General features: G+C 37.8%; 1 protein-coding gene across 2 annotated transcripts in view; it reads left to right on the top strand.

Moving 5' to 3' along the window:
• The window catches only part of GMDS (GDP-mannose 4,6-dehydratase), a 548,706-nt gene that overhangs the window by 226,416 nt on the left and 294,590 nt on the right, over nt 1-27,700 (top strand). For both annotated transcript variants that reach the window (XM_075921351.2, XM_075921350.2), the window contains exon 7: nt 25,584-25,711. In XM_075921351.2, coding sequence (XP_075777466.1) covers nt 25,584-25,711 — 128 coding nt within the window. The remainder of the gene's footprint in view (nt 1-25,583; nt 25,712-27,700) is intronic.

The raw sequence follows: 27,700 nt of genomic DNA, 5'->3' as shown, positions 1-27,700 counted from the left end.
GCGCAGAGGATGAGGAGGGGCAGGTGGGAGCAGATAAACACGGGCTTTTAAGTCTGCGCATGCTGGCTCTGCGGAGCCTCCTTTCCCTCACCCTTGCTGCCTCCCATGGCGGACAGAGGCTGCTCCATGGGATGCCGGCTCCCCTTGTGGGCCAGCTCCTGCCTGCCACCCCATGCTGCTGCCTGTGATAGAAAGGTAGCAGCGCAGGGTGGCAGGGGGCTTCCTGGGAGTTGGGGCCAGGAGTGCACTGGCTGCCAGCACCGTCCCTGGGAACTATCAAATAATCGTGTAACCGCTAAGTTTTGATGCGGTTACTCAATTAGTCAATTAATTGATATCTAACATCCCTAATAGAAAACAACCACCTAGCTGTATTGAATGGTGGGGCACTATAGCCAGTGTAAAAAGTTGCTTCACACCGCTGTGTGTCATGTAGCAACCAAAATGATTTCTTATATTTTTAGTTTGCTTGATTCAACGGAGAAAGCATACAATGGCCTGAAGACACAAATTCTCAGTGGCTCATTCTCCTTGTTATGTACCTGGTCCTGCAAATTGATCTGTGGAGGCGCATTCTTACAACAGAGAGTCAAACTTCAGAAATGTGAGCATAAGGGTCTGATTACCAACAGTTTTTTAGGAACAGTGACTATTAGTAGAAGACTATCAGACAGTGTCTATTTACCTAAATATCTAGGCACAGGTATAGGCACCAACATGGTAATATCTAAATAAAATATTTAACAAAATTGGAATCTGATTAGTTTTACTGCTCAAGAAGCTGATAGTGGCTAGATCACATCATAATAGGGATAGGTGCTGTTCAGCTTCCTGCGAGGGGTCACAGACCTCACAGGATCTAAATTTGAGTCCCTAGGTAGGGAACTCCCACCCAGCAACTCACCTGAGTAACGAAGGAAAGGTCCAGGGAAGAGCTTGCCCTGATTGGCTAAGAGGTACTATATGAGCCAGGAAGTAACAACATGGAGTTATCCGAGCATTTGGCAGAATCCTTAGTTGTCTGCGAGTACAGTCCCTTCCTGCTTATGTGGTTCTTAAGCCTTTTATTCCTGGCTGCTCCTGGTTCCTGTTTTCTTAACCCAGACCTCTGTCTGCTCCCACTTCACGATGTCCTGCCCTATTCCAGGTCCCCAATATTATTTCTGGTTCTGATTCCTGGCCTGGTACCTGACATTATTCCCAACACCTTGTGATACTTGTGATACTTGTGATACTTTTGGAAAGTCATAATATGCAGACTATAAACAAATGAGTGAACTTTCATTCCAAAACATTATTTTAACGTTTTGTGAAAGCCTAAATCTTGGAAAAATCTAAAATGTCACCACATTCAGTTTTTATGACAACAGTTATGCCCAATGCAGTCACAGCAAATATCTACTCTGCAGCATTCTTATTGTTTCATTAATACATAGACTCAAAGTTTCTAGAAATGTTAGTAACATTTGAGGCTTCATTCTCTGTCTTGCACCTTGTGCAGTCAATTATATCTATGCAAATAGTACATAAAATACTAACATGATTCTACACTTGTTTTGAACAGATGAAAATTATTACATAATGTATAATGCGGGGGAGGAAGGGGTTGTATATAGTATATTTCCACATATAGAGCAGATGATACTGTGGCACTAGTTTAGTGGAGGCTCAGCCAGCAGCGAACTAAAAGCAAGCAAAAGACATACTCCCCCACAAGACAAACTTGGTTCATACTTATAATGGTAGTTCTGGTTATAAGAGGTATGAATGCCCAAGTCATTTGGGTACAAACATTGCATGGGGTAAATATGGAACTAAGTGGCAAATGGACAACAGCAAAAGATTCATGAAATTGTAAAGAATGTATATACAGTAAAACTCCAGTGGTCCGAGCTGCTCTGCCCCAGGCTTCCCCGAGTCAGCTGCTGGTCAGTTTCAGCAGCGGCTGACTTGAGGAAGTCTGAGGCAGAGCAGCTGGGGTGCTGCCGGGTTGGTCCCGCAGCACCGAGGGGTGCATCCCCCCCTACTCCACCCCAGACCCCTCATAGCCCCCCCTTCTGATAGTCTGGCATATCTGATAATCCAGCACCCCCTGGGTCCTAAAGGTGCAGGATTATTGGAAGTTTACGGTATTATGTGTTGTGGTGGGGAGACACTTTTCTCCCATCTCAGGAAACAAACTTGGTGGAATTGCCAAGAAGCAGCTGGAATGCATTATCTTCAGCAGATGGAGAAAGTTCACTACTGGTTACAAGATCTTTTATAAGGGTTGACTTAGAGAGTGATCATTATGATGTCATCAGAACAGTTAGTAGAAAACTAAAAAAGACAAATCAATAAGAAAAGAGAGATGGTATCTGACATAAAGAAATTGTCTGACCAGGGAACAAATAGGTTTTTAAAATCCAGTTCCCAAATGGATGTCAAAAGTGGTGCATAATACATGATGCTACAGAAGAGCAATTGGCTTGCTTTAGAGATGTTTGCTAAGCTGACACAACCTCACTTTGATCAACAGAATTGAGGAAAAGGGTGAATACAGCCATCCATATGGAAATTGATTGAGAAAAGAAATGCCTTTATAAAAGGTGCAAACAGGTGATAGGGCAAGAAGGACAGTGCAGACAGCAACAGAGGCATATACAGAAACACGAAGAGATAATCAAGTTGAGAGGCGAGAACGATTTGTTAGGTGTGTGAGAAGCTGAAGAAACATCATTGAGGAGTGACTCCAAGAAATGTTTTAAATGTATAAACAATTATCATCATGGTTCAGAGTATTTTTGTAAAGATGGAAGATTGTTGACAATGATAGCAGAAAAGAACCATGGTGCGAACATTTCAACCAGAATTTACGATTCCAGTTAATGAATGCAAAGGAGGAGAAGAACTGAATATTTCACCATTAAAAATATCAGAAACAGAGAACACAGTTAAGAAGCTGAAAGAATGTCAAAGAACCTGATCAAAATAAAGTCACTGCTGAAATACTTAAAACGTGTGAGGATGTGGGGAGTACATGAAATATGTAAATTTTACAGGAGACACAAGTGGGTAAGGTGATATCTTTTATTAGACCAACTTCTGTGAGTGAAAGAGATGAACTTGCAAACTACAAAGAGCTTTTCAGCTCTGGCAAAGAAGTTTCTATTTCAGATGGCAAAATTCCCTATCTTCCATTGTTGTTTGCAGTGGAATTGTAGTCTTGACAGTTCCAGGACATGGCCAAAACAACACTGCGTACAGCTCTGGAAGAGATCAGATTTTTTCTGTTTGAAATGACAGCTCCTTTTCCCAAACCTCAGGAAGAGCTCTGTGCAGCTCAAAAGCATCCCTCCCTGTTGGTCCATTGGAAGAGATGACCTTACTCACTTGTGTCTCTAATATCTTTGGTCCTACACAGCTACAACAACACTACATAAACTTTATGATATCGTCTGGGAGAGAAAATAATTCTGCTGAGAGGATTGGAAGAAAAGTGTGATCTGTAAATTATCAGAGAAATGTCACCAATTGGTGTGTGATAACTGGCAAAGAGTAAGACCTGGTATGTCAGTAGCTGAGAAAGTAATCTATAGTGTTTAACAGAATCCGGTTGATCTTAGATGCAAACCTGTGTACTGAGCAAGCAGATTTTAGACCTAAAAGATTGTGTGTGGATCACATCTTTACTCAGACGATGGATTGAGAAAGAGCCTTACTTGCTTGAGAGAAACTAATCTTGAATTTCATGGATTTCACCATAGGTTTCAATTGCATTAATAGGAAGTTGCTATATGAGTTTCCTAGAAAAACAGTTTCACTGGCCAAGATTATATAAAGGTTCAAAATACTGTGTAGAACAAAGTGGAGAGGCTGATTTTTTTGATATTATCACTGGAATGTGGCAGGATTGCATAAGAACATAAGAATGGCTGTACTGGGTCAGACCAAAGGTCCATCTAGCCCTGTATCCTGTCTTCCAACAGTGGCCAATACCAGATGCCCCAGAGAGACTGAACAGAACAGGTAATCATCTGTCATCCATTTCCAGCCTGTGAAAAACAGAGGCTAGGGCCACTATTCCTACCCATCCTGGCTAATAGCCATTGATTAACCTAACCTCCATGAATTTATCTAGTTCTTTTTTTAACCCCGTTGAAGTCCTAGTCTTCACAACATTCTCTGGCAAGGATTTCCACAGATTGACCGTGCACTGCATGAAGAAAACTTCATTTTGTTTGTTTTAAACATGCTACATATTAGTTTCATTTAGTGACCCCCTACTACTTATAGTATGTACACGCCCCATTTGGATTGTCATAGATTATGGGATGCAAAAAAGCAACATTAAAGGAAGGTAGAGGAGTTAAGTGAAGTAGAAGAAAACTTGAAGATCTCAGTGTTGCAGCTGACATTGTTTGACATTGCTCTATTGGAACCAGATGACAGTGCATGAAAAACTGTCAATGATGAGGCTGCCAAAGAATGATTAAGAAACAGCCAAAAGAAAATGAAAGTCATGCACACTGAAAGAGGTTTCAGCAATAATGGTGCAAATGTGACTAATACAGCACGGTTAATAAGTTTGCATATATTAGAGGCACAAGGAAATGCCTAGAGTCAGCTCCATAAGATGGAAGTAAGAATTGAAATGACAAGTAGAGCTTTTTCATGACTGGTTAAATATGTGGAAAAATGAGATTTCCCCACAGAACCAAGATAAAGTTATGCAATGTTATTGTGATTAGCACATTGCTATATGTTTCTGAAATTTGGAAAATGCTATTCCACACCAGAAAAGTTTAGTACATTCAATCAGAGATGATTGTGAAGAATATTCAGTGTCCACTGGGACAAAGTAGCCAATGTGAGATTACATTTCTGATGCCCCATTAGACATTTATAAATTTGAGAGAACTTCTTACTTTTGGGGGGGTCACGTAGAGTCTAGTAAATCATTACTGTAATCAAAATGAAAAGATGCCATTGAATATTTGCTATTTATGATACTTTAACATTTTAAAGTAGATTCATTTATGCAATGTATTAATCCCAATTTTGCTCTCTCATCAGGTAACCTTCATTTCGTGTGTGTGTGTGTGTGTACACTTGTGGTTACTCACCCTGCCCCCTTGTTCTTCATTATAATTCTATTTATAAAATAATAAAAACAGTTAAACATAAAGGAAAATACAAGAAAAGTCAGTGACTAACAGAAAAGGACAAAATTGGTAAATGGGTTTCAAGCTTTAGAAACTACTTATGCATTAGTGTAGTGCAGCTACCAAGAAGTGGCTTTGTCAAACTCTTTGCATGTGCCTCAACATAAATTATATCAATGCAGCCCTAGGAATATGACAGTAACAATTAGCAATTGAACAGTACATTTCATTTTCATTTTACTAATTCTTATTGACATACAGGAGCACAAAACTTTGTGGTCTTCATTCTCAGTTGTGTTACAGTTTTTTTTACATTGTTCTGGAAGCATAAAGCTACCTTTAAGTGAACGGAAATACTCCTTCCCTCACCTCCGAGGATATTCCCCTATGCAGGGAGCATCCTTGGTCACTGTGGAGCTGGAATAAAGTCTATACCCAAGTCCTTATTCACCTGGCATGAGGCAAAGGCTGGAGTGCATTGCACCACAACTATTCTTCCCTTACCAGGCCCTTTTGAACTTCTGGCAACTCTGGGCCATGTCTCAGGATATTTCAGGAGTTTAACACTTTCCAGTTTTGTCTCTGCCTCTCGTCAGCCCAAGGGAGTGAGCAGTTGCATTCTCCCATAGCTGCTCTATTCCCAGGACACAGCTTTGTTCCTATACCCTTCAGCTACTCTAGCCAGATACCTAATAAGAGGGACTTCATCTGAAACAGCATAGTGACCTTCCTCGTTCCTAGCCACCAACGAGGTCATCCCATTAGCCTCCCAAACTATTTTCTTCTCCCATACTGTCTAAAACAAGAAAACAGTCTCTCTCCAAGTTCATCACAATTTCCACAAATAACTTAACTAATAATAAAGCTGGGTAGACTAGCAAATATTTTTTAAAAGAAATAAAATGAACATACCTCTTTGGCAGTGTAGCCCAAAGCGAATCAGTTACCTCAGTGTTCATATTACAACTTGCTTGGCTACAAACACTACACAGTAGTCGCTATTAAATACTCAGCATTTACCAAGAGATACTACACAATCCACTAAGAGTATCACATGCTCTAAGTGCAGAGGGAATTATATTATCTCTAGTACATGTTAACAAATGTCAACTGTTTTAGGGTTTTGGTTTTTTTTACGGCTAAAGTTAAATATGGTATAAAGATTGATTGTAACTTCATTCTCTTTCCTTTCTTAAATAACGTACTCTCTACTGGAACTGAAATTTTCTATGTTTCTGTGTGTCAGCCCAGAGATCAGTTGACTGTCAATGCATGAGAGAGAGAAAGAGGCTAAAGGAATATGCACTCAACCATTTACATTACAGAAGAATGGAAAAAAGCAAGGCTTTGGTTCAGGATTGTCTTGAAAACAGCTGTAAAAAATACTTCAAACAGCATGCAAGTGTTTTTCCATGAAAAATAATCTCTTGAGTTTGAAGTATTAATTTAAAAGTCTGAAGCAATTTGAACATGCTTGATAGTATATAGTCAGATTTTACAGAGTCTAGTAAAGTGCAGCTCTCAGCATATCCCATGTTTACATGCAAGAAATTTTAAATCTCTCCATTCAAAGCATAGGTGGGCTCCAAGTAAAACTCCAGATCCTAGGATCTCCAAAGTTTGGGGAAGTTTCAAACTCTGCTACTGGCACCTATGTCACCTTTGATTATACGTAGTGCCCTCTGGTTCCAGTCAAGATTGATGCCCTGTTGGCTAGGCATCATACAAACACATAGTAAGAGAGAGCCCCTACCCCCAACCTGTTTTCAGTTTAAATAAACAAGGAAAACAAAAAGTAGGAGAGAAACAGCAGCACAGAGAGGCAAAGTGGCTGGACCAAGGCCAGAGCAAGAAAAAGAACCCAGGGGGCAGATCCTTTTCTTGATCTCTGGAAATGGAAAAAATTTCTATTATTTGGTGTTAACTCACTTAAAATTCTCAGTGGGCTGTAGTTAGAAAATCCAATTTTAGTTTAAAATCAGAAGATTGTGACTGAATTTTTTTTTCTGTATATAGATCTATATTGGTTTTTGTGGTTGTCGTTGGAAAAAGCCTATAGTTAGACAATCCTATGCCATCTTGAAATGTCTGAAAATCTAAACAATGGGACAGGCTATCAATTTGTGATGGTCTTATACTCTTAATTATGACAGTATTTTAAGCATTTTATAACCTCTCTGTTGCTGCAACATATTTTATTTTAAAGTGCATAAAGTACATGAAATCTTTTTTCCCCAATCTAACACCTGTAAATGCATTTCCAATTGTACTAAAATGTTTCTGCGTTGCAGAGCATATTTCATGGATGTTTACAGTGGACTGAAAGGTATCTAAACATTCTTTTGCATTCATGGGTTCTGATGGGCTGCAGATAGTCAGACACACAACATGACAATATACACTAAAGTTTAAAATTATAACTTCATGAAATAAAAATTAGACTCCTGTAATCCCCAGATATAACTGAAAATCAATACTTGACAGGTCATTGATTTAGATATGAAAGAGCTTCTTTCAGTTTATATTTATTATTCAGCATTTGAATCTAGAATTAGATTCCAATCCTGAATCAACAATGCCAATGCATCTTTTATCAGAGTTTTGAGATGAGGCATTCAGAAAGGTAGGCTTTCTTTATGAGCAAGTGTGCTTAATCCAGCTGGCATTGATAATTGTTTTGGGTTAGAATATTACTACATTAAAGTAGAATCTACTCTTCATTATTTGCTTAAATTATTTTTTGGGAGGGATTACATTTGAATTTATCTTCCTGTGTTTATACTTAAAACAGAGGGATGTACATTCTGACAATCTGAATATATGAATAAGAACAGTCAAGGGCAAGTATTACGCTGTTAAAGAAGCTAATCTCACTATATCTTATGCTAGTCTTGCCATAATATTTGAAAAATACTCATTTTTAAAAAATGAATGTGGTTAAATCGTTTTCGTCAAGAAGGGACTACTCGTGCTTAATTTTAAGCACAGACTTCATTGGTTTCCTGAATCAGTACCATGGTCAGTTATTCATCTAACTAATCATTTGTATGCACAGATAACCATTTTTCTTTGTAATCATGGTATTTGTGTGCACAAAGTGTAAGTGCATAATTACATACACCCATCTTTGAAAGCCAGGCCAATAACTGCTAGATGTACTTTGCATTGCAGTTCATCAAGAGCGTGATTATCCACCCCAACTCCTTCTCCTGGTGTTAAATCTTTGTGAGTTCTGGGATGCTGAAGGGGAGTAATATACATACTCCCTCTTCCACCAGAAGGAGAGAATGAGGCTGTAACCATCTAGTCTTACCTCTTCTATAACTCAGGCCATAGAACTTCCCTAAAATAGTTCCTAAAGCAACTCTTTCACAAGTCCCAGTGACTTTTGGTGAAGATCTTAGCCATTGTACCCATCATGGTCTTAGTGGAATGCCAGCATCCCAATTTTAAAAGAATATAATTTCACTGAGCACATGCCTACTTCATTGTTTTTAGTACATTCTAATTAATGGGTTGCATAATCAAACCTTTAGTGTTCCAATATTGCACTTTTTCTGAGGTAATTTTAGTGTCTTCATAATCTTGTACTGTATTAGTTTTTCATGAATGTAAAACGTATTGAATATGCCTGTCAACTGGGAAATTAGTTTACAATACAAATAATATATATTTTTCTTTAAACTGTTAATGTTTCATATTAAAAAATTGCAGCATATGGTACTACAGTTCATCTCAGTGTTAGCCAAGTTAGTGGCAAGAATTCTGCCTGTAGGCGAGGCAATATTTAATAAAAATCTAGAGCTAGAGTGGTGTAATAGTAACTTGCAAAACTGTGAAACAGAAAGCTTGATTTCAGCCATTAGCTACAGTAGGCAGATGCTACCTTTCCTTTCCAACCAAGATACTGGCCATGCCCATGTGACTAAGGAACTGGCAACAGTTTTGATCCTGCTAGTGAATCCAAGTAATGTAGCCAAAAAAGTGTTAAGAAACTAGCAGGCCAATAACTAACAGTTCATTATTTTTATTATTTCATTAGACTTCAGTCTCTTCATTTTAAGAAGAACATCACAGCCTTAAGTTGCACTTAGAGGAAAATTATACTGCACATTGTGAAACTATGGGATGAAATAAATCTGGGCTTGAGATCATTAGTGTGCTGCAGTTCTTGCACAGTACATTTTACTTGCAAGATGTAGAGGGGTCAGCTGGTCACTTTGGCCTCATCAGGATTTAGATACCCTTTCTGGTCTTGGTATTACAGTGACGTCATATGGTTTACCATCACATTTGTAGACTACGATAACTATCCACAATAGAACACCACAAAGTAGTGTGAGCTAGTTACTCATTCTTGAAAATAGAGAGCCCAGGAGAGAGTGAGATGTCTGGGTATAATTGCTCTTACTTGAAAGCTGTAAAAAGAGCTAGTAAGTTCAGTGAAATTTGTAAATAATGAATAAATCAAGATTGATTTACCGTTGCTTAAAGTCAGACATGTATTACAAGATTCATTAAAACTTGCTATTCATCTTTATAAGATGAAGTCAGGGTTCTTTGTTTTTATATTTTTATGAATGATACTCATTATTCTTTACTCAAAGTTCCAGCATTGCAAGAAGTCCCAGAAGACTTCCTTATCATACCTTTAAATAAACTTTTCCTTTCAGTTCCTATGGGAACCTTAATAGCATTAATATCCAGCTGTATAATATTTATTTAATTTGCTTGTTGATGCAGAGACAAAATATTATTGGCTCTGGAAATTTTGAGTGTGTTTAAATGTGGCTTTTTTCATGTATATTGATCTTGTTATCTGACACAGAATTCATTGGCTAAGATCAAGTGTGTTACCTTTGTTGCTTCATTAAAAGAGAAGATGGAGGGAGGTGATTCCCTTCAATACCTAGAACAAAATCTGTTTAAAAAGGAATGCTCCTCACTAGACACAGTCAATGTAAATATGGTTCTAAAACTATGCAACCAGCAATGACATTGAAGAAGAAATCCATCTAAAGGCAACTCTTTGTGAAATACTTAAAAAAACAAAAACAAAAAACCCCTTTCAATATCATTTCAGACACTGAGGGTATTATTTACTTATTCCACACACTTAGCAATTTCATTTTTTATAATGTAATACTCTTGTTGTTTTTCCTAATCATTATGCATACTTACTGTAGAATTATTTAAGATCATAAGCAATGACAATTTTAGTAATCTGGTTTCACTGGATTTTATTGTACATCTTTTTCATATCTGGACCATTAATATGGAAATTGTTCTCAGACATATGTTGCTGAACAGCAGATGCTGGATTTACAATTAAAGATCACATTTATGTTATTTTGTTCTCATGTCTAAGAGGTTTCCTGCCATACACTTTTTCCCAGCCAAAATAAAAAAAAAAAAATCACGAACATCTGCTGACTTATCCAGAGAACCAATTCTTTAATAGCTAAACATACCCCTTAGGTTTTTTTTGTTTGTTTTGTTTTTAACATATAAACTAAGCTTTTAAATTATGTTGTTTAGCTTGTTTTACTTTGGATTATTTTTAACTAGAAGCAAAATCACATATAGAGTATGCATGTTTTTGCTGGTACATTTGCCCCTCCTAGCCCTTAGGATCCAGACTTTCTCCTTTGGCACACTTTGCAACCACAGTGGTTCAAACAAGATCCTGAGAATCCATCACTGTTTCATAAGACCATCATATCCCCCACATCCTCCTACACTCCCTCCTTTACAATAGGGCCATGAATATTGTTCTCATTCACTGTCTAAAAGGGATGAGGCAAATAGCCTCCTCAGAGGTTAAATGTCATTTGTTGTTCTACAGAGCATCCAAAAGGAATGTTTATGCAGCCACCAGCTGCAAAGATTTCTGTGGAACCCTTCAGGGTTTTTTAAATACTTCTCTGCTGATGGGGGAGCGTTTTTTTTAAAAATAGAGTATAAAAACTGAGATCTTTTATGAACGCTATGGGGGACAGAGGAGTTAGGAAATAAAATCCTTATTCTGCAAAAAGCATCATGCTCATGAGTAGCCTGGTTGAATTCAGCGTTTGTGGGACCTGCGCCTAACTTTGTATGTATGTACAGTATTCAAAACCTTTCTGGATGTCAGTGAGGGTAAATGATAGTTCAGTTAGAATGCTCCCCTTGGTAATTTCTAAATTTGCTATTTAATATGTATAGCACTTACATAGTGCTCATATTTTCAAAGTACTGTGAATACCTCTGTGCCTAAATGTCATGGTGATTGATGCATTACAGAATTCTTTAGATAAACAGAACACAGTAAAAGTATAAGGTTAAGATACAGTTAAGAAACAGTCTTCAAAAAGTCACAATCCTATAATTCCTTACTTCTTAAAGCAGAATTCATTGCATATCTAATGTGACCAAGTTCAAATAAATAGAAAGTAAGGGTTTAGACTTATTATATTTATTTATGGGAAAAGGCTACGGCTGAGTTAAGTCATTCATTTGGGAAAAAAATCTTGTTATGAGAAATACCATGAATTTCATGACCTGAAAAAAACTACCCTCCCTACAGGGAGGGATAGGTGGGGAGATCTGCACCGGATATGAACTGCTGAGCCACAGGTCTCTCTGGAACATCAGTGGTGAAATGAGCAGAATGTCAAGCTGCTGAGGGACCCTACACTGAGCAGTCTCCGACATGACTATTTAGCCCCCCAGTCCTTCCATGCAACTGCATCTCCTGGAGCGTTTACAGCCCTGCTGGAGGACAGGGCTGGGGGCAGTAGTGGGGGAGCTGTGATTCTAAATTCTGCTCTGTTAGCTATTGTGGTTCCTGGGAGAGCCCTGTGCTTGGGCTCCCACACTAGCAGGTACTACACTGTGGCTGCTTCCAGCCTTGACCTCTGGTGGGACTTTACAGATGCCAGAAGATGCAGCTAGGTGGAAGGGCAAGGGGCAGTACAGCTGTGCTGGAGCAGCTACTGGTGTGAGGCCACTGGGCAGCCCCACATTCTCCTCTTTTCTGTTTTGGTTCTCTGCTAAATCTACCTCCCTCAGGCATCTGGGGAGGGACATGTGGCCTTCTTGCCCCTCCCAGTAAAATATTTAAACGTATTTGAAAGTTTAAGCATACGTTGAAATTAATGGGATTTTCATGTGTTTAAAATTAAGAATAAATTTGTAAGAATAAGCCCTAAAATGGCAATCCTACTATAAAACCAGCTGGCACAGACTGAATTGCCCACGCAGAAGCCTGTTAGTTTTACTGGGATGAAGAGGTCTACACTAGGAGATACTTTTGCGGGATAGATGCTAGAAGGACAAATCCGAGAATAAAACACATAAAGCACAAAGGAGACTTGGTAAAGATAGGCACAACTGGTTAAACATGCCTATGCTGGTATGGTCTCTATTTAACTCTGACTGCTCTATTGCTAACAAATATTTTTAATCCTGTTTCTGTTTTTAAATTTGCATGTCACCCTACAGATATATGAGGCGTGTGATAAAATGTTGGTATTTAACTAATCAAGTAGTCAATAGAATTTTGTATCAATTGCTCGATTAGGCAATAGGCAGCCCAGCTCTGCAATTTAAAAGGCAGTAGGATCCAGTCATCCTGCCCTCTGCCCCATGATAGACGCAGCAGCGGGAAGGTGCAGGATGGGTGGCACCATGGAGACAGTGCTGGGGGGAGTCAGCTTTCAAGCCAGCTCCCCCCCAGCACCAGCTCCTACTTCTCATTTCCCCTTGCTGCCTCTGATACACAGGCAGCAAAGTGGAGGTGAATGCAAGTAGTCAGCTCGACCTCAAACCTATAACTGCTTTTTTTAAAAAAAAAAAAAAAAAAAGAAGGTAGAAACATTTTGAAGTTCCTTTTGGGGGAGAAACATTCCTGATGGCTTCTAGAATGAGGAACTGGGTCCATTTGTCCACTGTACCTCCTGTGTAAGGCCATAGACCTAGCATGCCCACTAGCCTTGACCTGTGAGAATATGGGGAAAAGATTAATCTCGGACATAAACTCACCACTAGACATGGCATTTCCATGCAAAATCATAAAACAGAGCTAAACAATATTACCTTTTCTGTACTCTCTCTTCTCAACCAATAATGGTTCCTCAAGCAGCTGGCTCTAGGAAATGCCCTTGTACCTGAGATCCAGCGACCAAATACTGCCATTGTCCCCAGAGTTGGTGCAAAGTCATTTCTTCCGGTGGTCTGGAAACTATAGCTCATGTTGTGGAGGAGAACCAATGCTTCCTGGAGGGATTTGGGGAAAATTCTGTAAGGATTTTCCAAAAAAGGGAGTGATGAAGACTGATTATTTTCATTGATAGTTTTGCATGAAACAATGCAGCTGCTTAAACATTAATTGAAATTAGTTGTAGGAAAGGTGAAGAATCTGTTTGAGATGCAAGCAATATATGATTCAAAGTCAAAAATAAATAGAGCCAGACTCTTAATAGTTGTATCCCATATCATAACAGTTGCCACAGTGTTTACTCACAGGCACAAAATACTTAGATGCTTTCCTTAATCTCTAATTATTATTGCCCTGTGAGCTTGACCTCTCTTGAAGTGTTTTATAAACAATTTAATGTATAAATGAAGTATTAGAAACAGTTATTATAGGGGAAGCAAAGTTATTTGCTTTCCTTGGGTGAAAAAATATCATTTATAAAGACCTGATTACACTCATCTGTTTTCTGGGTAGCCTATAAGTTTACTTTACCATGACAAGAGAGAATAACAGAGAAATTGTGTCATGGGAGCCAAGTAAGATATTGTAGCGGTAGGAAATCCAATTGCCTTGTTTTACAGCCATTTGTCTTGTCTACAGTCTCTGTCAAATGACAGTTTGGATCAAAAGCCTTTAAAAGGTTTTCCTGCTTTACAGTAATGAGAACAACAGAGACTTTTATATTGTAGGAGGTTCTTACTGGGCCTTTCCTGCTTTAACATGGCTACCTGCCAGTGCATTTTTTATTAAAAGCTGTTTCACATAATAAATTATATGAAGTGGCTCTGCCTGGCTTCTTGACTGTCACTAAGGTTGTGTGTCAAAAAAGTAAGCTTGTAGAGAAGGTCACACTCAAAGAAGCTTAACTATGAAAGCTGTCAAAAAGAAGGTTAACAGCTAACTTTGTATTTCAACCCTATTCCTGCAAGGATGCATGTCTGTATGTGGCGTTTATATATTTTTTACTTGACAATTTTAACAAATCAGGATCATCCCTCCTTTTTGTTTACACTGGTATAAACCAGGAGTGACTCCACTCTGGTCAATAGGATATATGGGCAAAAAAAAAACCATGTACCTGAGATCAGAATCAGGGCTATTGTTTGCAATTCTAGTAAAGAGAAGTTATTTCTAGGCTGGAACGGTCTAAGCATTTGAGAAGTCCTCATGTGTTTGCTGAAGGCCTTGCAATATTCTCACCTCCACTTTGTGTTTCTGGCAGGCAGAGAGGAAATAAGACTAAATGGGGCCAGGAATCATCAAAACAAAAGGGACTGTTGGCTCCAAAGCAGCTGGGGTTGTGGGGGGAGATGTCTTCTCCTCCTCTGTCATGTGTCTTTTTGTCTTCCTTCCTAACTTCCATCCAGGCAAACAGTGGATCAACAGGGAAGGGAAAGACCAGCAGCAGCTGCCTGTTCAGAGCGGCAGCAATCTGTGATCCTGATGATGAACAGCCCATAGTCACACCAAACACTTGCTTTTGGCACAATGTATAATATAATTTTTATTCCACTCCTAGTATAGTTCTTAAATAGTCTTACATGTTTACATTCATCTGTGTGAACTGTCCAGTACGCTCTGTACTTAAATGTGCTGTACAATACCCCATAAACCCTCAAAAAGGACACAAGAATAGTGATGATACTGTAGGGACTTTAAAACTGTCTTTCATGAATCAGAATTTCTGAAAGCAGCTTCTCTGCCTATTTTATTTAGAATTGGAGGCCTCCGTGGACAGAGACAGATTTGACTAACACGAGGGAGGTCCCTTGTCATGAGATGATGTATAAGGGTTATGCATGCAACTTCCAAGCCTGCCTGCTTCCATACTGTGCAACATTTCAGAGCCTGGAGACAAGCAGAGTGTAGCTATTTTACAATAACAGCTATTGATTTTCTCTGTTTATCTCTGTTCAGTGGGATGACTGAATGCTTTCATAAACTCTGGGTCTTCTCTGGGCTTGTCTGTCCTTTAAGTCCAAATCAGGTGTAGCTGTGAATAATATCTGAAAGAAAATGTCTGAAATGGTGGGCAGAGTGTCCCCAACAAATGCACATTATGAATGGCCCTCTTTTAAGCCTAAAATTCCTTTAAACTTGCCTGTTGGGTTTTGAGTACCTGCAGTTAACTAGTGTTGCTTTTGGCAGGGCTTGGTGAGCAAATGAGGCATAATCTCTCTGATCTCAGTAGTCTGGTCAGTCAGCCATGACATTCTCAGTGTCTTTTCTTTCTACACCCTGTCTGAACAGAGCCATAGCCCAGGCATCTCTCAGTGGGGTTGCCAAAGATTACCACGTGCAGTGGAGCAGCAGATGGCAGGAGATTGGAAAATATGCAGCCTCCAGGGGTTGGGTTCATGTGGGGTTCAGGGTTAAATTTGAGTGATTTTTCTTCCCCTCCTAACTGTCCACTGAGTACATTTGACTCTTTACTGCAACTTGGAAGCCCTGTACAATGCAGGAGTCTGGTTTATGGAGTGTAGTGGCTTCTATATGACAACTGGAATAAGAGGTGTATATGCTCAATGAGCAAAAAAGTTGTTGCTTTCTCTTTAGTCCTAATTCAATATTGGGAATGAGGAATTCAGCAAACTGTGCCCTTTCTCCTCACTCTCTGCCAAAGGGGAACAGCCAGCAATGACCCCTAACGGGTGGGAGTCTTGGGGTGGGGCAGTCTTGGACAGGGAGAGGAACACCTGCCCCTGCCAGTCCCTTTTACCTGTTTGGTGATTCTGTCTTTTTTCTATATGGTTTTGAGAGAAGCAATCCCATTCTGGGCATATCCAATTTGGTGGGTCTAGCTCTTACCGGTTAGGAGGAGTTCTTGAAAAAATAGAAAGATAAACTCTCTCAAATATATAGTAGCTTTTAATTTAAAATTATTTAAGGATCTGAATTACTAGGACAAAGCCAGGAAATACATCATTTGGCTAACTTGCTGTCCTTAGTTCACCCCGTTGTGCTTAAGTTTTGTAGTAGTCTCAAAACAGTGGGTGATCTTGACTGCCTCCTCTGTGCCTACGGAATATGTAACCTAACTTAAATGAGAAACATCAGAAAAACAGGATAATGCTGTAGTTCAGAAATCTACAAGGAAAGAAGCATCCTAAAGAACACTGTGTGCGCAATAGTATTTAGGAACAATAGTTTGAATTAGAGACTAAATGGAAATTTCACTCAGATGCTTTTCCTTTGGCACTTAATCAAATTCTTTGTATTTCAGTACAACTGACTTGTATTCTTTCTTATTCAAAGTTACAATATCAAAAGTATTTTTTTCTGTCAGTTTTGTAACATATGCCCTATGGACTTTATGGGCCAGATTCTCTTCTGATATAAATTGGTATGGCTACATTGATGTCAGTGGAATGGCTCCAACTTCTGTCTGCAGAGAACCAGATTGTGTGCATTTGAGACAGTTATCAAGTCACATTTAATTGGACATTCATGCACAAACTCATATTCAGCAAGTGCAGCAGGACATGTTACATCATAGTAGTTCGAAAAGTCATTTGAATCTGAGCCGGTTTCAGAGGAAATGTTACGGTATGGTGGGTTTTCTCCCACTGAGAAAAAAGTTAACTTTTTAATAAAATGCTACAGTGGTCATCTGTGTTAAAACATTCTTCTAAGTTAGCAGTTTTTCAACCTTTTATTCATTTGCAGACCCTTAAACATTTTTTGAGTGGTAGTATAGAGCCCTTTGGAAATCTTAGAAATAGTCTGAACACACTTCTCGCAAGGATCAGTAGACCACAGGTTGAAAATCTCTATTTTAAGGAACAACATTTGATTAATCATATTGTCCATACGTTTTCTGCTTTAAAATGAAAATATGAGTTAGCTATAGTTATAACCAGTACTGAGAACTAAGGTTCTAAAAAATTAAACCATTTTTAGATAGTTTGACAAAAATACTGGAAACCAGTACACACACTGCTCTGCCATTGAAAACTCTGTTTAATTGAATTGGATTTGGGGAACAGCTTGTATATAGAATGTGATAGTCCTAAGCAGTTTAAAATGTGGATTAAGTTCTTGGAACTACCAATAGTGCTTTGCACATATCTTTTTGTCTAGTAACTAAAATTATTATTAATTGAAAGTGTATGGGCCAGGAGCGAATGGAGATGTAGGGAGTCTTGCCCATTACTGTTTCATTGCCCTTCACAAGTCTGGGGCTGTCATGGTGTATTGCATTTGAGGAGGTGCAGAGGTTTCTCCCTCGCATTGCTCTGGTAAGAAGAAAGAGGAGTAATAATTCTGCTCCCCACCAGTCCACAGATCCAAAAGGACAATCAAGCCTACTCATTCAGCCTGGATGTTGGGAACTCAGAAGGGACAATCTGTGCTTATGCAGCTAATGGCACCTACATGATACCCTTAATGCAGTGCCTAAATGATACAGCTTTGGATGGGAGGATGTACACAACTGTGGTTCTTCCTCAGAATTTCTAAATTCTATTCTTCTGCACTGGTCCTGGATCCTTCCTCTCCTACCCTCTGACAGTGGCATTCTTATGAAACCATACAGCCAGAGCCTCTCTTGGCTGCTCCAGGAACCCCAGAAACAGAGGGCAGTCCATGAAAATTGCAATGCAAGTTCCTAACTAATATGGAGCTTTAAGATTTCCCAGGCATGCAGTGAGTTCATGGATTCCTCTACCAAAACTCTACAGAGCCAGTGTTGCACTATCAGCTCCCAACAAAATGTGTCCAAATAGCAAAGCTCAGGAAAGCAGGTGGGTGGCTTTAATCAAATCTGCTCATTACTCCCTTGAAGTCTGTATCAGAAGAAAGAGATGGGCAAGGTTTCAAGTAGACTGTTATCATACTCAAAGCAGTTCATTCATCTTTCGCTTTTTAAAATAAGGAAGTCTTTAATCAGTGAAATAAATATCAGTTTGATTGTTTTAAAGTTAATTTTATGCCAGTATTTTCTGTGATTAAAGTGAATTAAAATGTTCCCTTCCCCCAATATGTTTTGTTTTATGCATAGGTGAGGCAATTCATGTACCTACAGTTGACACTGAATTGCTTAGATAGAGAGGTAGGGGAAATTTGTACAAAATCTGTTTGCCCTATACTGACATAGGCTAGTGTCATTACACCGAACCTTGATCCCACAGAAATTGATGTAAAATCTTCCATTTTTTTGGGTGAACCTCCAAGTTACTTGTACGGTAGAACCTCCAATTTTTTAATCTCTGGCATGGAGATTGCTTGTAACTCTGAAATATTTGTAACTCTAGACATAACATTAAGTTTGTTCTTTCAGAGGTTTACAAATGAACATTAGTTCTGAAACTTTACTATGAAGAAGAAAAATGCTTCTTTCCCTTTATTTAGTATTGACTCTTTTTTTGCTCTTCTGTATTTGCTCTTTTTTTGGGTCTGTTTTGTCTCTGCTTCTTGATTGTGTACTTCCAGTTCCACATGAGGCATCTGGGTAGTCAGCTTGTATGTCTGGTGGCTGTAACTTTGAGGTTTTATTGTAGTTCTGAACTTGGGTGGCTGGAAGAGCTGCAAATCGTGTGCTTAACTTCGCTAGTTCAAATGTGCTTAAACAACTTATGGGAGTACTCACCACTAAACCTGTTTTGTTAGGTCATGTTTTGTTGCTTCAACATCAATAATATAATTTAAAAAATAGGATTAAAAGAGTGTTTGAGCAAATCACCTGTTGAACGTAACATGCAGTTTATTTTTAAAAATAAGTAGTTTGGTAGAAAAGGGTGAGCCTGTAAGAGAAACACTGCTCTATTTATGTAAGTGCTGTCAACAGTATACAATAAATTTGGAACAGAAATAACACATTTTACATTTTAATTCTGAAAACAATGTTCATTTCCCCCCTCTATTAGAATTCTTTGCTTGCTCTATCCCTATCCGGAACGCATTCCCTGGGAGAGAAAAAATTAGTTAAGAAAAATTAAATAGAGAACATGTACTAAAATACCATTTTGTCATCAGTGATGATTATTAGTATATTTGCATCCTTTTAATAAACCTGTCTGTAGGATTTAACTTTTGTGCCCACTACAGAATACTGAAAATCCCATTTTTCTGGAAAATATAATAGTTTTGTATACATTACAAACAGTCTTGAGTATTTGCTAATTAAATGCAACTTTTCACAGCAATTTTCACATTGCTAATGCTATTCAGTGTGTAATTATGGATGTATCAGGAGAGTGCTATTCTATAGGGATAGAAAATATTGTGTCATAGTTTAGAATTAGAGCTTTTGATAATTTTGAATGCAGTTTAATGCTTAGAACACCAATGATAAATATCCTTGTCCGCTGTCAAGTGAACTGAACTACCAAACAATACACTTATCCATATAGTTGCCCACTTATAGGCACCCTGTCTGGCCTCATCCTTTCTTTGCATTTCCTAAGTGGCCAAACCTTGATATCTTTGTGTCCTATCTATAGGTTTCTCTTTTAAAGTGCCTTCTCCTGGCCTCCCATCTATGTTAACATGCCATTAGCTTTCTATCCATGTCCCTTCCCTCCCAATTCCTGTATACTCTTAGTACTCATCCTCGTGTGACATCCAACTTCCACCCTGATACTCACCAATTCTGGAAACCACAAACAGTGCCACCTCAATCTCCATTTTATAGCATCAGTCTCTTAGCTTTTAGAATGCTCCAAGTGTTAGGCTCATTAAATTGTTAAATGAGAGGCGGGTGTGGTTTGGTGATTTAACCACATGATTGAGAGCCATGAACCTAAGTGATCTGATATTGGTTCCCTCTCTGGTCTTGATTAATTCATGTAGGCAATTATACCCTGCAAAATATTTAAGCACCTGATCGTTGTGGAAACAATCAGATTTAAGGGCCTAAATACCTTTGAGGATTTGGATCTTTACATTTGTCTGTAAGATAAGACCTGTAATTTCCAGAAGAGGTAAATATCAGGTAAATTTGTCTTTAATACCTCTTTTTAAACCAGTTCTGATGGTAACTTCACCTTCAACCATGTCAAAAGATTAATTGGGGAGAGTTAAAATGGTAGGTTATTCAAGTAGCAAACCATAAAGGTTCATTTAGATCTACTGGCCAAATTCTGCTCTAACAGTAGAGTAAATCTAGAGAAACTGCACTGAGTGGCAGCATAAGAGCAGAATTTGGCCCTTTGTGTTAGTGTGGTGGTGGCATAAGCACAAAAAGTCAACAAAGTAGATACCTTATTTTTTCTTCAACTACCTAAAAGGCCATCCACTGTTCTGATATATCTGTAATTACACACTTGAGGTTTATGGATAGTCCATTGACAAAAACAGCTATCTGAATTACAGGAGTTAAAAAGAGTTCTAAATCAGAATCTTAGAATCATGCCATCATAGAAATGTTGAGGGACCTCCAGAGGTCATTTAGGGTATGTCTACACAGCAACATTATTTTGAAATAACTAGCATTATTTTGAAATAGCTTATTCCACGTCTACGCAGAAGGCAGTTATTCTGAAATAATGTTGAAATACTGTCAAGCTGGAGGACTTCTTACACTGATTCCTGAAACCCTCATCGTATGAGAAGTAAGGGAAGTTGGAGGAAGAAAAGTGCTCTATTTCAAAGTAAGTGCTGTGTAGACACTCCCAAATTTGAAATAAGCTATTTTGAAATAAGCTACGCAATTGATATAGATGCACTCTTAGTCCAGCCCTCCAGACTGAAACCAGGACCAAGTATACCTGATCATCCTTGTTTTTAGAAATATTGAATAAGGATTCTATAGCCTCCTTTAACCTGTTCTAGAACTTAACTATGCTATAGTTTAAAAGTTTTTCCTTTAATCCAATTTACATTTACATTTCTCATGCTCAGATTAAGGTGACTAAATTCAATGACTCTGGAGAGTAATTGTTCTCTTTCTCTTTGTAGCAGCCCTTAGAATATATGAACACTCTTACCAGGTTCCACCTCAGTTATCTTTTCTCAAGACTACACATGCTTAATTTTTTAATATTTCTTTATAGGTCAGGTTTTCTAATCCTTTTATTACTTTTGTAAATCTCCTCTGGACTCCTCCAGTTTGCTCATATCTTCCTTACAGTGTGGCACCCAGAATCAGACACTGTACTCCAGCTGAGTAGAGCAGAATAGTTACCTCCCATTTCTTGCATATGACACTGTTATTAATGCACATTTCAGTGGCATTAGCCTTTGTGCAACTATAGCAAATCAATCATTTAGTCAAAAGCCATGTTTGGCTGATTGGTAGCAGGCATTTGAACACTACAGGAAATTCATTTCTGCCTGCTGTGAAAGATGAAGGTTGCCATAAGGAGCATCCAAGATTGATGGGGGGAGAGAGATAAAAGATAGAAACTCCTTTTCCTTAAAATTTCTAACCAGTGCTACCACCTAAACATCTCCACTGCTGAAGATAACTGCAGAAGCATTAGTGTAGAAAAGATTGTCAGCCAGTGACATTTCAGCTATTCTGTTGTCTACAGTATCTCAGAAGTAGTCTGGATGTTGGAGTGGTTAAAATCCCGCCAGCCACCTTGTATATACTTATGCTCATGTTACAAGTGGGGCGACTCTGGTAACAGCAATGGTGAGAAATTTTAAGGGGGAAAGACTAGTGCAGATACACATTTCAAGAGTCCTGGAGACCTCTTACGGAACAAAGAAGCTAACCATTTCTGTGCCACAGCTCTTATTTTATTTTTAGCTATATAAAGATATCCATAGAACTACATGTAAATCTATAGATAGAATCATTCCTAAGCAGCGAGACATAACGTCTGCCAAGTTTAAGGCCAAAGCAAATTTATATAGCCAAATTATAAACCCTAGAAATAGGGCTTTATAGTGGAAGTGCTGTCATAACCTTAACTAGTGTGTATAGCTGTAGTGGGCGTCAGTTTAAGTTCTAGTTTTGATGTGCATTTAATGGCATGAGATCAATCATGAAGTGTAATAGGATATTTTAAGATATTATGTTTGAAGGGAATTCATATTTAAACATTATCTACGAACCACATAATCTGACTGCCTCTTTGAAATGTCATTTAATCCTTGGTACAGAATTGCATGAAAAAATTCCTGATCACATTTCTCAAAATGAACAGTAGTTTAGTTTTTGACTGTTTTTAAGTGATATTTAGAGAACTGAAATATTTTGCTGCTGAACATTTATCAGAATATTCCTCTAAAATAATGTTTCCAATATTTTATCTTGATCTTTTCTAGTTCTTCCTTTCTGCCTTTTGGGGTATACTCTGCTTGTGTTTAGAAGAAATTGTTAAACATAATTCTTTCAGTATCTTCTGTACATGAATACTATGTTAACTTGATTACTCGGAACCATTTTCCCCAAAACATTAGTGTTTTATGTTCCCTTGAGAGACAATAATTCCACAATTGAAGCTGTCATTCGTTAACCTAATAGTTCACAACAGTAAAGCTTGCTGCAATAAAGATGATGATTATTGCTCTCACTGCTAATACAGAGAATGGGAATGTGGTGCTGAAAGCTGCTAGTTTTACTCCTTTGCAGTGTGAAACCTAAGACTGCGTACTTTAACACTATCCTTGGAAAACAACTTGAGTGCTGAAAGTGCCTCTTCTGTTCATGCAGGAAATTTAACCTAGTTTCAGTGCAAAATGTTATACCTTACAGCAGTGCTTAATAGTTTTGTCTAATAGTTAAAATATAATACAAATTGTACTTTTACAAATAATAAGAATACACCTGACATTTTCAAAGCACTTCACTAATATTCCATAAGATGCAGAGCAAGCTGAGTGAAATCTTGTCCCCATCCATGTTGGAGGAAGTTTTTCTATTGACATTAGTGAAGTGCATTACCCATACCCATTTTGCAGATAACAAACCAATGCATAGAAGAGTTAAGGTGCCTGGCTTTTTCACAACTGCAATAATACTGAGCCAAATTCAGCCCTCTCTTATACTTGTGTCACTTGAAAATAAATCTGTTAATTTACGTGAAATATCCCAGAGGAGATTAGCTAAGGCCCTGGCCCTGTAATGAGCTACATACAAGTGTTTGTCTGCAAGCAGCTCATATTGTATTGGGTCCAAGAGCAGAATTGGACCAAGTGTCCTAAACATAATTCCTTGCTTTATTTTTGAGACCACAGTTTCTTCCATTTTCACACACTGCCATCATAAGGACCTTTCACTTTCTATCATTCCAGACTATATACTTGGATTTTTTAATTGCTGAATTTTTAATTTCAGCTACTGTGTAACATTTCAATTTAACAACTAATTTTAATTATAATGAATTGTCCCATTGATCATTACTGAATGTTAGCCTCTGATGTACCACAGAACAGCGATCCTATTGAAGCAAGGTATAGATGTATATGGTCATCAAAATATGTAATAACCATAAACTAGTTAGTCAGCAACAGTGTGAACAAAACAATCATCCATGTGGCAGGCACTAATAAGTGCATACACCCAAAGTTGTGTATGCACACATACAATCTGGAGCTCTGAGTTCAGGGGGGAAGGAAACGAACATGAGCAGGAAACAGGAAGTAATAAGCAAGAGGTCCCCACGCACACCAGTCATCATATTGATTTTTTAAAAATGTATTGATTTAAAATAACACTTTCAGACTAGGTTTTTCAAAGTGCATTTGCACTTGGGTTCGTCACCCAAACTTCCCGATGTATGTGCATGTCCACACATTTGCACATGCACATGACATAGGCATGCTTGTGTTCTCACATCTGAGTTTGCACGTGAGCAGGTTGAGAGCACACATTTTGTGTGAACATTCTTTTGAAAAGTTGTCAGGTGCAGCAGTCTACTATGTATGAGTTCATTTTCCAGAAAATATAAAAATTGTTATCATAGAAGAGCCCTACAACTTTAAAATAGCTAGTAAACCAGAATGTCATTTAGTCTTTAACATTTGGCAAACCCAAGAAAAACATCTTTGATAAATCTGATCTCAGGGACTTGAATTTTTCAATTGTTCTGATGCAAAAGAAATATTCCAATTTTTTACTTTGTAAGACAATCTATTGATTTATGCTTTTCTTATTTTGTGTGTCAGAAGGTTTTGGTCTGGAATATGCAATATATATCATGTAATAAACTCAAAGAAAGGCCATTTGTAAGACAAATATGGAAAATGTAGAGGTAGATCTCATAAGAGCTATTTTGTATTATGAATGTGTCTAGTTGTAGACTCACTGATTTCCTTTCAGTCTTTTAGTTATGAGCAATTCTTTATTCAAACTCAAACTAATAATCATTTCTCCTTCTAAAGTGATTATGCCCCATAGTATTAATTTTGTTGTTTCTCTTTGGATATAAAGTAGCCCCTGTCACTAGTTAGTCATATTCTTTGGCACCATAAATGCCGTGTCATTTTAATTCTAGTAGTGCATTAGAGTGCAAATATCATTTAGCTGTATTCTCAGTCCCAAGTACAGGTTCGGTTTACTCTCTCTCTTGGAGGAACAATTGATCAGATTTTTAAAATTATTATAGAAGTCATAGTCTCAATATTAAGATAACTAATGAACTGTATTGTGATGAGAATATATGAGCAGTCAAATTTAATTTGAAACAATTCTACAAGGAAAAGGCACAGGCATGTGAATTTTGCAATCAAATATGTAGAACCAAACTATTTGTTGTATGGTATCACTGTGTGTACTTCTTAAATGGTAGAGTTATCATCACAGTGTCAATGTATTACTCAAGTGTGGAGGTAGAGAATCCCAAATGAATTTATTCTCTTTTTCTAGTTAACCAGTAAAACCTTTTGAAGAAAGTATAATTTTAGATGGTCTCACCAGCAGCTTTACTGAGAAAAAAGTTTATATTTGTGTGTGTTTCAAAAAAATGAGGATCATCTTAGATGACTGTCTTCTATTCTTTATTTAACTTTTTTGTATTTTGTATATAGAAACTGACATTCCAACTGATTTTCACTGGCCTTCTTTCTGCCTGGTTTGAATACTAAGGCAGCAAATTAGGAATGCTTCACAAGTTTCACAAAGATGTTTGCTGTGAAAGTGGAGATAATGTGACACTTATATTTGGAGCTTCTTAGCTTACTCAAATGATAAATGATGGCATGGTTTCAGGTAGTGTGTGTGTTTGGGGGGAGCTGTTAAAGACTGAAAGAATGGAATTCTACTACAGTTATCCATCATGTGACTATTCTGATAATGCCTTTTATCTCTGTTTCAGGGGCTAACTTTGTAACTCGAAAAATTAGCCGATCAGTAGCTAAGATTCACCTTGGACAGATGGAATATTTCAGTTTGGGCAATCTGGATGCTAAAAGAGACTGGGGCCATGCCAAAGACTACATTGAGGTAGGTTATTGGCTATGTGCCCTTTTTGAAACAATGCCGTTTATCTGTTTAATGCAATAACTTCAGTGAAAATGCATGACCTGCACAGGGGTATCTCATGAATTTTTACCCACAGAGGCCTGTTAACTTAGTGTTGCTCTCAGTTTCAAGCTAGGGAGTGTTCAGTAACATAATGGGCTACCCCAGCCATGACCTGAACAGAAAAATAAATCTTCAGGTTTACATTCCTTTACCAAATTCCTCTGGGAGGGGTCTATAAACTGGAACTATTTTAAAGAGTTTTTCGCCTATTGTTTCTGCGAACTTTTATGTCCAACATTAAGATCATAGCAAGATGCAGTGAAACCTGACTTTAAAGACCTCACTGCAGGCTGTCAGCCTTTTATACTGTGATGGGACAAAACACCATGAATACTGAGAATCACAGGTCAGGTTACTTTTGCTTCAGAAAGAAGCTTCGTACAAATATTATCATATCAAGTATTATGTATCATATATAACTATAACGGTTTACTTTATTTCAGATGTTTTTGCCAGTCTAAATTGTCCTAATTATAATCTATGTATATCCTTTTTTAAAAAAAATCGACATTGTATTGAAAAAAGTGTCATTCATGTCATCAGAAATATTGCCATTTTTCTAGGCGCTCTTTGTCCTCATTTTGCCTCTTAAAGATTTTCTGTGGTCATTGGGAAATTTCTAGCTTTTAATAATTTCTCCCTACCTTCCATGTTCATTGGTATGATTAAAAAATATGATGGTTATTTATGTTTCTTAAATTACAAATTAAATATCAAAATACAAAGTGTTTTGTTGGGTAAGAAAAATCAGGTTTCTGGTGATTTCCTCTCTTCCCCACCGCTAATTCTATGGTTTTAGATTTTTTTTGAGATCTTGGACCGTGACTAAAGTGGTTAAAAGGAACACCAGTAAGACTAAAATATATTACTAATTTAAATATTGTCCTGTGTATCATGGTAACTTACCAACCTCCATGATGATCGTGATACAAATGGGGGAGAGGAAGGGTTTTATTGCATATTCATCCAAGCCATTACCTCAGATGAGTGGAGAAGTAAATGTGGCCATCCAGACTGTAAAGTTAGGCCACAATTCTGCAATCCCTTAGCATGGAAGGACCCATATGCGTACTAGGAACCCTGGATGTCGGTATGATATTTCATGGGAGCAAGGATCCATTTGCTTGGATATCATTTTCTGTTTAGGACTTAAACATGGTTAATTAATCCAGGAAATTATTTTATATGTAACATTTTATTGCAGGTAGAAAATTAACAACATCTATGGTATAAAGGGTCTTAGCTCTGTTATTTATAAGTAAAACATAACCTTTCACAATTAACAAGCTTTCATTTAAAAAAAAGTAGAATAATATAGTTATGAGAAAAATATACTCAAAGAAAATGTGTACATTGAGTCGAATATGAATATTCAAGACTGAATGCAAGACTCTTATATCCTGGTATAAATTCAGAGGAATTCTATTGTACTCAGTAGGTCAAATTTTGGTACCACTGAAATCAATAACAAGACTGTTTGTTCTTTGGTGGAGCTGTGTTAGTTACAGCCACTATGGTATACAGTGAGGGCAAAATTTGGTCTACATTCTTCAGATTTTACCTGGAATGAGCTGTGAGCATTCTTAACAAACAAAACCAAAAACCCCTCTCCTCATCTTGTTCAGCAAAACCACCAGATGGAAAGTTCTCAGCAGGAGTCTCCATCAGGTACACTATAAATAGAATTCCAGACTTTCACTCATATGTTTTGGGGCTGTCCCAAAATCATCTGAAAAGAATTTCTCACTAGGATAGAGTTCTTCTTGAATATCTCATTAGAAGGATCCCTTTACCTAATGGGAGACTTATTCTCTAAATATATTTAAAATGTGGTTGCTTCCATTCTTATAATGGCTAAAAAAAAGAATAACTTTAAAATAGAAATAAACAGCTATTTCAGGCTTTAAT

The sequence above is a fragment of the Pelodiscus sinensis genome, chromosome 2 (genome assembly GCF_052426305.1).
Source record: "Pelodiscus sinensis isolate ZL-2025 chromosome 2, ASM5242630v1, whole genome shotgun sequence".
In the NCBI taxonomy this organism is placed as follows: Eukaryota; Metazoa; Chordata; order Testudines; family Trionychidae; genus Pelodiscus; species Pelodiscus sinensis.
This window is presented reverse-complemented; position numbering and strand designations above follow the sequence as displayed.